A 13,823-nucleotide genomic window follows, 5' to 3' on the forward strand; every position below is an offset into this window, starting at 1 on the left:
TCAAAAGACCACATTTAACGCACAGAGCACACAAAAATGATCTGTCAACGTTCTGTCATCATTTACTCGCTGTTTTCAAAGCTGTTAGAGTTGTTTTCTTTTGTTGAATGTAAATGATGATATACTAAAGACTGCTGGGAAAGAACAGCCATTGATTTCCATTGTATTTTTGGTTCCTGCTATGGATGTTAATAGCCATGTTTCCATTTTTATGCACATATTGGATTATCAAATAAAGAATTGGTAATGGAAATGCAATGATAGGCACAAATTTAAAAAAAACCAATGCGCAGAAATTAGCATGATAAACTTCTTATCTGATCAGAAAAAATGGGATGATTCTGTCCTCTTCTTTTCTCATTGACTGGAAACGCTGCTTTATTTACTAATCTTTTATAGCATATTACAGTTTCGGGCGTAATCTAATTTGCATCTCTGTATCATACCTGTCAATGTTGGGATGTGACCCCGTTTAAAAAAACAAAACAAAAAAACACTAAATATCTGGAGCTGTTTAATTGTAAATAAACTGCTGGAACGGTCAGTAATACGTTTTTATTAATATTTACAAAGAATATAATAATCAGTATGCCTTAAAGCTGCAAATGAATTAGCAAAGAGTTCAGCTCATTAAAATGATTAGCTATTATAAAGAAGTTGAAGCAAGTTATCAAATCTCATTCATCTTTTCTTCACTGTATAATTTAAACATTCTGTATATATTAAAGAGCAGTGTCACTTTAAAACTGCACAGATCTATAATGAAAGCATTTGATTGCTTTCCTAGCTGTTTATGCCCTACTGAAAACCCTGGTTTTAGAGGGGTTTTGGCCATTTCCAGCCTGGTTTCCAGCCATTTCCAGCCTGGTCTTAGCTGGTCAGGCTGGAAAATGACCAGCTAAAACCAGTTTGACCAGCCTGGCCAGGCTGGGAACCCAGCCAAAACCAGCTATGTCCAGCTTAAACCAGGCTGGTCAAGCTGGTTTTAGCTGGATTTAGCTAGTCATTTTCCAACCTGACCAGCTAAGACCAGGCTGGAAAGGGCTGGAAACCTGCCTGGAAATGGCCAAAACCCCTCTAAAACCAGGCTGGTCAACCAGCTAAAACCAGCCACCCAGCCTAGGCTGGTTCAAGCTGGATTTTTTTAGCAGGGTGCTCAGTTAAGTCATCTAATTTGTTGTGTTTAAAAGAAAACCCAACAAGATCGACATGTCTAGATGTTGTTGTTGTTATTATTATTCAATCATTTTCTTTTAAGCTTAGTCCCTTTATTAATCTAGGGTCGCCACAGCGGAATGAACCGCTATTATTATTATCGTTATTATGATGATGACGTGTATATGTCTGTTCAAACGCGCACCCAAAACCCAGTCTCCACTTGAGCTCCGCATCAAATCGCATGTGTACAGAATCCGCTTGGGTAACAGTGATGGTGATTTATTTATCACTATGGAGCGCATCAGCTGACAGTCATGCATCGGTACATGAACTGACTGTTGTGAGGATTGCATAGGGGCAACAGCACCTGTAATGAAAAGGAAATGAATCGCGCCGTTTTTATGTTTATTTCAAAGTGTTTTCATGCCTAAATGAAATGAAAGAACAGAACAGATTCACATTTAAGAGCAAAGGGCTGGCCCCTGGTGGTTCGGCGGAATGAGTTACATATAGGGGGGATCGGCTCTTCACAGAAAGATAAAAAATACGGGAGAAATACGGGAAAATACCTTTACGGGATGACAGCGGGATAGAACTGAAAAATACGGGAGAATCTTGGGAAGGTTGACAGGTATGCTCTGTATGGAAACACAGCTATAAACTTGCAGATTATTTTATTGTTCCTACAATGTTTGTGAATGGCTGTTTTCCTCTAACATTCTTCTGAATATCTTGTTTCATTCCTGAGGTGAAGCATTAACCATAAACCCTCAGCAAGCAGATGAAAACCTGCTGCTTTATATGTGGATTATTCTCTGACCTGCAGGAGATGGTGTAAACGCTGCTGTGGGTTCAGACGCTTCAGGGTTTGTCTCGCGCCGTTCCTCCAGAAAACACTGCCATGTTGCTGAAACAGATTAAACACATCAGTCCAAGTGTATATTTACATATAATATACACTCACCGGCCACTTTATTAGGTACTAGTGCTGGGATGGACCCCCTTTCTCCTTCAGATCTGCCTTAATCCTTCATGTCAGAGATTCAACAAGCTACTGGAAATATTCCTCAGAGATTTTGCTCCATATTGACATGATAGCATCACACAGTTGCTGCAGATTTGTCGGCTGCACATCCATGATGCCAATCTCCCGTTCCACCACATCCCAAAGGTGCTCTATTGGATTGAGCTCTGGTGACTGTGGAGGCCATTTGAGTACAGTGAACTCATTGTCATGTTCAAGAAACCAGTCTGAGATGATTGGCGCTTTATGACATGGTGCGTTATCCTGCTGGAAGTAGCCATCAGAAGATGGAGACACTGTGCTCATAAAGGGATGGACATGGTCAGCAACAATACTCAGGTAGGCTGTGGTGTTGACACCATGCTCAATTGGTACTAATGGACCAAAAGAAAATCTCCCCCACACCATTACACCACCACCAGCAGCCTGAACCGCTGATACAAGGCAGGATGGATCCATGCTTTCATGTTGTTGAGGCCAAATTCTGAGCTGACCATCTGAATGTGGCAGCAGAAATGGAGACTCATCAGACCAGGCAACGTTTCTCTAATCTTCTATTGTCCAGTTTTGGTGAGCCTGTGTGAATTGTAGCCTCAGTTTCCTGTTCTTAGCTGACAGGAGCGGCACCCGGTGTGGTCTTCTGCTGCTGTAGCCCATCCGCCTCAAGGTTGGACGTGTTGTGTGTTCAGAGATGCTCTTCTGCAGACCTCGGTTGTAACGAGTGCTTATTTGAGTTACTGTTGCCTTTCTATCAGCTGGAACCAGTCTGGCCATTCTCCTCTGGCATCAACAAGGCATTTGCGCTCACAGAACTGCCGCTCACTGGATATTTCCTCTGTCGGACCATTCTCTGTAAACCCTAGAGATGGTTGTGTGTGATAATCCCAGTAGATCAGCAGTTTCTGAAATACTCAGAGCAGCCCGTCTGGCAGCAACAACCATGCCACGTTCAGCGTCACTTAAATCCCCTTTCTTCTCCATTCTGATGCTCGCTTTGACCTGCAGCAGATCATCTTGACCATGTCTACATGCCTAAATGCATTGAGCTGCTGCCATGTGATTGGCTGATTAGAACTTTGCGTTAACGAGCAGTTGGAGAGGTGTACCTAATAAAGTGGCCGGTGAGTGTATAATAGATGCCCAAATATAATTTTCCCCATTATATTAGTTCTCTGGAGAAAGTCTGATTTGTTTTAGTTTGGCTGTATTAATGAAATGAAAATGGCATGTGACCTCATTAATATTCATAAAAGCAGTTCCCAGAATCATTCAAGTCACTTCCAGAAATTTCTCAATCAAATAAAAAATAAAAATACCGTAATCTAAGATAATCAAACTGTATATTATAATGTTTAAATGTTAATAAATGTGTCACCTGTCCACTGCCGGAGACGGCCTTCACTCTGGAGAAATCAAAGTTAGAGTCTCTCATCTTCTCCAGCAACACATCGAGAGCCTGAGACACACACACACACACACACACACACACACACGCACACACACGCACACACACGCACACTCATTTTCTCAAATATATGCATGCATGTGTGTATTTATATTTACTTATTAAATATACAAAGCACACACACATATATATTCTGTCAAAACAAACTTTTATTTTGGATGTGATTAATGTATTATAATGCTGCTTTACCTTCACCCACATGAGCACCGGAGACGTCACCGTCAGCTTATCCTCGTCAATATGAACTCCTCCATGAGTCCTAAAAACTCAATCACATTTGATTAGGGAATATCACTCTTCATGTATTTATAGATTTATTTTTATCATGTTTAAAAATCTTATACAGTAATACAGACATATGAATCGTCTCTCCCTACCCTATTAAACACATTAGTAAAAGAAAAAGGAAAAAAATAATTAAATAAATAATCAAACAAGCAAATAATTAACAATATTAACAGTGTGCTTAATATACAGATCAGCAAGATGAGCATTTTAACAAGGAAATATATAATAAATGAAAAAAAAATATTGAGAAAATCAGTTAATAGTTTAGGAAAACAAAAAAACTAAATATAAATATAATAATATACATTTACAACTTACAAATATAATAATATGCCTGTTTAACAGAAATCTAATAACTGAAATCTAATAATAATGATCCTCAATTTGACAGATTGGAGCTGCAGATATATTGTGATGTGGTACCTGAACTCAGGCAGCTCGCTGTCAAACTGAACGCTGCTCTGATGAATCACCTCCAGATTTCCATCAATGGCCACAACTTTCAGCTGGACAAAAATCAAAATACATTTAAAATGCAGAGACACGTTTTCTGTTTACATTTATATGCATGCGTTTGGTAGACACAGCATTCAGATTAATGCTATTCTGGTGTTATAGTGCATTCTAGGTGTTTAAAATTATTTTTATTTTTATTAATCTGTGTAAACGTTCAAAGAAAACCAAAATTGTCGGTGCAATAGCCTAGTGGTTAGCGTGCCGACATGTGGTGCAGTAGCATGTCAAGGCGTCCCGAGTTCAAATCCCGGCTCGAGGACATTTACCTACCCTACCCCCTGCTCTCTCCAACTTCACTTCCTGTCTCAATACTGTCCTATCTAATAAAGGCCAAAAATAAATCTTTAAAAAAAGAAAAAGAAAACCAAAACATTTACTCATAAAATTAAGTTAAAGTTTTGTTTTTTGTCATTTTAATTAGTCTATACAGTTTTAATTAATATGTTTTGCCATTTTAGAACAGCAACTTTAACTTAAAGAATATTAATAATAACAAAAATAATAATAATTATTATTAAAATTATGCATTTGCATTATTTAATAAAAAAAAAATAAATGTGCCGGCGCCAGTGGTGTAGTGGTTAGTGCGTCGACACATGCACTCCGGTGTTCATGGCGACCCGAGTTCAATTCCGCCTCGTGGTCCTGCGCCGATCTTTTACCTCTCTCTTCTCCCCATGATTTCCTGTCAATTCTCTCTACTGTCCTATCCAATAAAGGTGAAAACCCCGAAAATAATAATAATAATAAAACTAAAAATAAATGTAATGCTGTTTTTCATTAAACAATTGTCTTCATTATAACTATTACATATTGTACATTATTACATATTACATATACTATTACATACCATTACATATTTATTAATTTGTTCAAATAGCAGGTTCAGGTGCACACATACTTTTTTGTAAAATAAACCCAGCTTTATGATCATATTTATTTATTTAATGCATTCTTTAAAATGTTATTTACTCTCAAATTCAGTTTATACAGTTTTAATTAATATTTTAGTTATTTTACATCAATATTAACTTCAAGAAAATTATTAATAATAATAATAATACATCATGAATAATATTTCCTAGGAAGATAAATAAAAATGTAGTGTTTTTTTACACTATTTAATTTTTTCTTTTACCAATTTTCTTCATTATTACTATTATTTATTTAATCATATTCTTTTAAAAACAACGACACTTTTAGTTTTATGATTTTAATCAACAGATTCATCTACACATTTGGATCATACTAGTGAACTAAGCCCAACTTTATGATCATATTTATGAAATATATTCTGTTAATAATTTTACTTTCAGTTCATATTTTGAGCATTTAAATCAATACAAATATTGAATCCATTACTCAAGATTACAGGAGAACAAAGCTGACCTATAAGCAAATATTGATCCACCATTCATCCTAATATTAATGTACTGTTTCCACACAGCGGCAAATATGATGCATTTTCAACTTCTTAAGTGACCTGTAACACCATTACATTTACAGCAACACAAGTATAAATGATGTCTTTTGATGTTTTGGGATATGTACCATAGTATTACCACAGTGTTTGTTGAGGGTATGTAATGGTAAATACTTCATAATGTTATTTAATGACATTATCACTGCTGTATGTGAGTGACTCGATCATAAACATCGCTCAATCTCTTCTCTGCGATCGTCTTTCATGCAGTATGACCGTTCATACGTGTGTTTATAAAGGTTATAATCCTGTATGAATGCAAAAATACCTGCTGTGTGCTGAAATCAAAGCCCAGAAAACAAGATTCCGCTGCTTCAGCCATTCAGACACAAACATCCCGCCATTCACAGAACACCTCATTAATATTAACGAGACGCTCGCCTCCGCTTCCTGAAGCGACGGTCATGTGGGATGGTTAATATTCATGAGCTCCGTCTATACGGGAAATTCATAGGACAAAACGTCAGTGAACGTCAAATAGCGTCATTAATATTCATGAGTTTGCTTAAAGGGACTGTGTGCTCCCTGAAAAACATGTTTTGGACTTTAACTTGTGGTCCATATTGTGCAGTTTAATTATTGTCCTGCTCTTCAGAAATAAACAGCTCAGTTTTTTGCAGATACTAATCAACATTATGTTTGCATAATGTTAAAAAACAGGAATCTGATGAATAGATGCAGTAGAAGTGAACAGGACAATTATTTACACCAATAATCTGAATTGAGTAAAGTGCAGTACTTTTATTTAAGTGCATACAGAAACATTCAATCTGAATTAAGAAATGTTTATTTATATTTAAAAAAATATGACAATAAAAAACAAAACTTTTAAGATAAATTAATAAAACACAAAAGAAGTGCAAAAGAAACACATTCATTAAACATGCAATTTAAAAATGGATTAAATTATTTAATATTAATTATAACTTTATTTCTAATATATAATTTATTTATTTATTTATTTATTTGATTTTTAGTCATTATAATTTTTTTAAAATAATATTTAATAATGAATAAGAATCAAATAAATAAACTAATAACAAATTAAAACTAGGTAAAATCAACATCACATATATATATGTATTTTTCCTATTTTAATTAATTTTAAATCAAATTAAGTAAATTAGTAAAATACTAAATGTGATATTTTTCATATAATATTTTAGACTAATTGACAATATTGACTCTTCACAGAATAATTATTTTAATACAGTATTTGACCAGCGATTTTAAAACAAAAGTATTTGGAGAAAAGGCAGAAAATAAGTTGGAAAATTTTGTAAAAGATAAAAAAAGTAAAATAAAAAAGTTCAATAAATAAAATTCAATAAAAAAAATCAAATAAAAAACAATTAATAATAAAAACCTTTTTTTATTTAGTATGTTAACCAAAAATAATAAGAAATTAATGCATATAGTTTCAGAATATATATTCGTTCATTCATTTTCTTTTTGACTATTTGCCACAGCGGAATGAACCGCCAACTACTCCAGCATATGTTTTTTACGCAGCAGATGCCCTTCCAGCTGCAACTCGGTACTGGGAAACACCCATACACACTCATTCACACACACTCATACACTAAGGACAATTGAGTTAATCAGTTCCCCTATAGCGCATGTGTTTGGACTGTGGGGGAAACCACAGCACCAGGAGGAAACCCACACCAACACGGGGAGAACATGCAAACTCCACACAGAAACGCCAATAGTTAAAGAATATATATAGAAATATAGTAAAGAATTTATAGAATAAAGAATATTTTAGACTCAGAGATAATAATCCAGACCCATTAATGTCATTTTTAAATAAATTCTGTCTATTTATGATTATTATTAATGCCTTATTAATTTAGTTTACATTTATCATACTCCCCAAGGTATTCTATGCAATGATATTCACATCTCAGTAAAATAAATGAAAAACACTGCAATTATATGCTTGTTTTTAATTAACTTTATTTTATTTTGAGGGGATAGTGGGCAAGTAAGAAAACTAAGACAGTCTGTAGTTTCTTAAATTCTGTACACATATAACCATAACCATCTTGTTAAATACCAATTTAAATAAATAAATAAATAAATAATAATAATAAGAATAATAATAATAATAGGGCGTCATGGTGGCGCAGTGGGTAGCACGATCGCCTCACTGCAAGAAGGTCACTGGTTTGAGTGCCGGCTGGGTCAGTTGCCGTTTCTGTGTGGAGTTTGCATGTTCTCCCCCTGTTGGTATGGGTTTCCTCCGGGTGCTCCGGTTTCCCCCACAGTCCAAACACATATGGTATAGGTGAATTGGGTAAGCTAAATTGTCCGTAGTGTGTGTGTGTGTGTGTAAATGAGTGTGTCCCAGTGATGGGTTGCAACTGGAAGGGCATCCGCTGCATGTGCAAAACATATGCTGGATAAGTTTGCAGTTCATTCCACTGTGGCGACCTCTGATTAATAAAGGGACCAAGCTGAAAAGATAATGAATAATAATAATAATAATAATAATAATAATAATAATAATAATAATAATAATAATGAATAATAATAATAAATGCGATCAACAAATCACAATAATGCATTATTGTACCATGATCGATTCCCCCAAAACAAACTGCAGCATTATTCAGCTGCTTCATTTCAACTTTAACATAATAACATGCAAAATGATGGAGTTTACGAGCGTTCACCTCACCCACTGCATCAACAATCCTGTGCAAACATGGTTATATAGATGATTAATGCCATTATGACATATAAAGTGCACTATTTTAACACTTCTGTCTTTAATGCATTTATTATTTGCATGCTTATTTCATGCACAGCAGGAGTAAGTGACTATACAAATATGTTGCATGTGAATATTCCTCGTCTTTGTCTTGCAAAACAACCTTCAATTGCCCTCTTTTGTTTGCACTTTGATGCAACTATTGAAGGCAAAGCCCAGAAAGCACACACACAGACACACGTATACACACACACACACATACCTGCACTCACCAGATGATGATCTCCTCAGGGACAGAAATCCTGCACTTTTATGGCGATCCTGCAATAAAACTGTGTCGTGTGTGTGTGTATATGTGTGTGTGTGTGTGTGTGTTTTATGATGTGGCTGTGCTGTTGCTCATTACTGACTTGTTCAGATGTGCGGACGCTTCACTCTGAGGACCAGAACAGCTTCAGGATGGACGTGGAGCTCCTGAGAGAACAGTACAGCTCCAGCAGAGACACACACCGACGCCACACACACGTCGTCTGCTCCAGGAATGGTACGGCTTTATCTTTACACTGCAAAATTATCTTTACTTCTGATCTTATTAGAGATTTTATCTTGTTTCTAGTCCAAATATCTAACAATTCTTAAATCGAGAAGTGTTTTCTAGACAAGTACGATATATTGTGTTGTTTTTAGAAATAATTAGTCAACAATAAGTGAGTTTTTCCTTAAAACAAGCTAAATAATCTGCCAATGGGCTAAGCGATATCATCTAGTTTTCCTTTTTGACATTTGATTATTTAGCTTGCCCCATCTGCAGATTATTTAGCTTGTTTTAAGGAAAAACTCACTTAATTTTGACTCATTATTAGTGAAAACAACACAATATGCTTGACTTGTCTAGAAAACGAGGTAACACTTTAGAATAACGCTCCATTAGTTCATGCATTTACTAACATTAATGAAGTATGGATAATCTTGTGCAGCATTTATTAATCATAGTTCAACATTAACATCCAACCTTGTGCTTGTGAACATTAGTTAACACATGCACCGCGAGTTAACCAACATCAACTAATGTTATTTAACTTGAATAACCTGATCAAAATTGAATAAATGCTGTCATAACTGTATCACTAATTATTTTATGTTAGTAATTATTCTAACATTAACTAATGTGACTTGCTCCACCCTGATTTTCCTGAGTTCAATCTCAGTTAAACCTTTGTCCAAACAACTATTGTAACTCAACATATCCATCAGCGTTAACTGAGCATCTGAAGCTCATAACCTGCAATATCTGAGATATTAACAAGCTCCATTTTACATTTTAGGTCTAAAATTTGTATTTTGAAAGCAGGGAGTTTTTACAGATGCATGAACCGTCATCTATTAGGCGAGGGATAATTTGCAATGAGCCATATTGAATTATTTTTTAGACAATAACGCGAATCTGAGGTGATTTTCTAATAATTCACCAGCCACGAGTGCATTATTCTGCACTCTGAAATGAATGGCACACCTTAGAATGATCATCAATAGCCAATCAGAATCCAGTGTTCAGCAGACCTGCGGTATAAACAGTAATACACCACAATATACAGTCATTCCCAACTAAATCTACATTAGAAATTAATCAGAAGTCACTTTTATTTCCACATAAAGAGACTAAAATCAAAATGTGAAGAGAAATATATAAACAAAAACTAAAAAATATTCCAGGTACTATTAATAACTAACTATAAATATAAATTTTATGGAGCTGTAATGCACTCAAAACCTGCCGGAACTACTTTAGCTGAGCATTTATCTGCCAACAACCAAACACCTTAGAGTGCTCATCAACCAATCAGAATCAAGCACTCTGCAGCCCTGCAGTATAAACAGTAATACACCACAACACAGTCATTCCCAACTAAAACTACACTTGAAATTAATCAGAACTAAAACTGAAAAATATGACAAAGAGAGCTAATAAATAATAAAAGGAGCTATAAATAACCAACTATAAATAATAACTTAAATAAGGAATACATTTAGAAAAAAACCTATGGAACTACTTTTGCTGTAGGTTTCCTAATATATGCGGTTCAACCGTAATTTGACTTTCCCAGACCTAAATTTAATGTAATGCATTAAACATTATTCATCAACTTTAGATGTAACATTAAACTCTAACGTGCATCACTGATGAGGAATAAAAAAACTCAAAAGAATCATAGTAACACCATCTAAAAGCATAAAAAGTGAAGTGTCGTGTTGGAAATTTGGAGAAAAGGTAAATTAACAGTTATTCACTGTAAGTAACTGCTATGTTCATATATGGTCTTTCCTGTGCCCCTGGTGAACACACAATTTCCTTATCCTATATTTCCTTATCCTATATTTCCACAATTTCCTGATGTTATGAGCAGCTGAGCATGTGCAAGCTGAAATAAAGAAAGCATATTGTTGTTCCTGATAACTGTCTCTATTTTTCATATCATCAAACTACATTCACCATATATATATATATATATATATATATATATATATATATATATATATATATATATATATATATATATATATATATATATATATATTTATATATATTAAGGAAACTTACTGTAGCCTTTTACCATTGAAATCACAGAGTTTTTAAAGTGTAGGCTGACCTGTGTCTTGTGTTTCCAGCAGAAAGCAGTGACACAGAGATGAACGGCAGAGGTTTTCTGGATGTGGTTCCTTCAGTCCTGCAGAGCCAGTCTGTGTGTGTTCTGGATGTTTCTCACGAATCGTGGTCTTCAGATCTGGATTTAAAGCATCCGACACACTGGACTGGATCATCTCAGCATAGACAGCAGTGTTCGGCTGGAGGATCAGAGTCAGACGGGCTCTCAGAGGACTCAAACCCTTCTCTGAAGAGCTCCAGAAAGCTCTCGGCTCCGGTGCTGCTGAGTTCAGATAATCAGCGCTCCAGATATTATCCGTTCCCTCAGAAGAAGAGCTTGAGGAAATCAGAGACGGCCCGGAGACTTGGCCTGTATGCTTCATTTTGATCCTGTTGGAGTAATCAATATATCGACTTACTGCACAATGCATACGATTCAATTCAGAATTAGAGGAACATATCAAGCCTTTTACATTGATTAAGCTGGAATGAAATATAACAAATGTATAATTTACAGTAAACTGAATGTATGATTAATGTAATGCTTAAATGTGATAAGGAACATTTTATTCTGATACTAATTGTTGTTTAACTTATTGTTAAACCTTTTAAACTGCAACAGAGTTGATGATAACTGAGTTGACAAAATAACAGAGTGGATGATAACAGAGTTGACAAAATAGAGTTGACAAAATAACAGAGTTGACAAAATAACAGAGTTGACAAAATAACAGAGTTGATGATAACAGGGTTGAGGATAACAGGGTTGAGGATAACAGGGTTGAGGACAACAGAGTTGACAAAATAACAGAGTTGATGATAACAGAGTTGAAAAAATAGAGTTGAAAAAATAACAGAGTTGACAAAATAACAGAGTTGAGGATAACAGAGTTGATGATAACAGAGTTGAAAAAATAGAGTTGACAAAATAACAGAGTTGACAAAATAATAGAGTTGAGGATAACAGAGTTGAAAAAATAGAGTTGACAATAATAGAGTTGACAATAATAGAGTTGAGGATAACAGGTTTGAGGATAACAAAATTGAGGATAACAGAGTTGACAAAATAATAGAGTTGAGGATAACAGAGTTGAGGAGAACAGGGTTGAGGAGAACAGGGTTGAGGAGAACAGGGTTGAGGTGAACAGGGTTGATGATAACAGAGTTGACAAAATAATATAATAATTCTTCATAATTAAGGTCATTTCTTTTCTTTTTTTAATAAACCAGTAGTATTTTGTAACGAGCTGAAAACAAAAGCATGGTGTTATTCTGATAACTGATGGTGATGGTTGCTGTTCATAAAATGTGTAAAGAAAACTCAGATGCACTTGAAATGATTAGAATATTGCTATTTACCGGTATGTCTTTACATCAAATCACTAAATGTTCACTTGCACAGTTTTCACAGTCACTACCTTACAAATCAATAGCCTGTTTAATGCTTAAAGTTGTAAATAAACCAGTTTTTGGAGTATGCTTTTCAAAACAAAATGTCAGTCTGTCATGCAAATTGTCTAATTATAAAAACATGACTTATGTAATTGTGTTAAATTTACTAGATTTCTCATTAAAAACAGTTTACCAAAAACATTACAGCACTTTTTCAGCATAAATAAAGCAAACACAATCAGCCTCTGTGACTTGTATTGATATGAATATACTATTGTGGATATTTAATAATATAATGATTATTAATAATGTAAAATTGTTAAATACTTACCAGCCACTTTATTAGGTATATCTGTCTAACTGCTCATTAATGCAAATTTCTAATCAAGGTGACAAGTAAAAACAGACTTTCAAAAATTGTTCATCAATCTCAAAAGATTTTGGCCATTAACCGTAATAGTATTGGACGAGTGTATGAGGAGAGAGTCATACAGAAGGCTATGTCCATTTTAGCAGATGAGAACCACCCACTTTATTTAAAGTTTTGCCTCCTGGTATACTTATTCTAGACGGGCAAGGTCCAACAGATATTTGTATTCATTTGTTCCAACTGCAGTTGGGTTACTAAACAAGCTTTAAGTTTCTTTTTTTTCCCTCTCTCTCCATGATTATTGTATTGTTTACTGTTATTTTATGTTGTTATGTTGGCTATTGCTTTAAATCTAATTGCCCTTTGGGGACAATAAAGATATTCTAATATAATCTAATCTAATCAGCCAATCACATGGCAGCAGCTCACTGCATTTAGGCATGTAGACATGGTCAAGACGATATGCTGCAGTTTAAAGTGATTTTGAACGTGGCAAATTTTCACGCACAACCATCTCTAGGGTTTACAGAGAATGGTCCGGCAAAGAGGAAATATCCAGTGAGCGGCAGTTCTGTGGGCGCAAATGCCTTGTTGATGCCAGAGGTCAGAGGAGAATGGCCAGACTGGTTCCAGCTGATAGAAAGGCAACAGTAACTCAAATAAGCACTCGTTACAACAGAGGTCTGCAGAAGAGCATCTCTGAACACACAACACGTCCAACCTTGAGGTGGATGGGCTACAGCAGCAGAAGACCACACCGGGTGCCG

At 35.2% G+C, this 13,823-nt stretch overlaps 1 protein-coding gene across 1 annotated transcript in view; it reads right to left on the bottom strand.

Annotated features, from left to right (window-relative positions):
* xylb (xylulokinase homolog (H. influenzae)) overlaps nucleotides 1-6,287 on the bottom strand; it is a 43,346-nt gene extending 37,059 nt beyond the window's left edge. The window contains exons 1-5 of the mRNA XM_056450608.1: nucleotides 6,203-6,287; nucleotides 4,359-4,441; nucleotides 3,837-3,906; nucleotides 3,558-3,638; nucleotides 1,979-2,065 (exon numbers count right to left, since the gene is read on the bottom strand). Of these exons, the coding sequence (XP_056306583.1) occupies nucleotides 1,979-2,065; nucleotides 3,558-3,638; nucleotides 3,837-3,906; nucleotides 4,359-4,441; nucleotides 6,203-6,256 (375 nt within the window). The 5' untranslated portion in view covers nucleotides 6,257-6,287. The remainder of the gene's footprint in view (nucleotides 1-1,978; nucleotides 2,066-3,557; nucleotides 3,639-3,836; nucleotides 3,907-4,358; nucleotides 4,442-6,202) is intronic.
* Nucleotides 6,288-13,823: the final 7,536 nt, after the last annotated feature.

Source organism: Danio aesculapii, chromosome 24 (genome assembly GCF_903798145.1).
Source record: "Danio aesculapii chromosome 24, fDanAes4.1, whole genome shotgun sequence".
Lineage (NCBI taxonomy): Eukaryota > Metazoa > Chordata > Actinopteri > Cypriniformes > Danionidae > Danio > Danio aesculapii.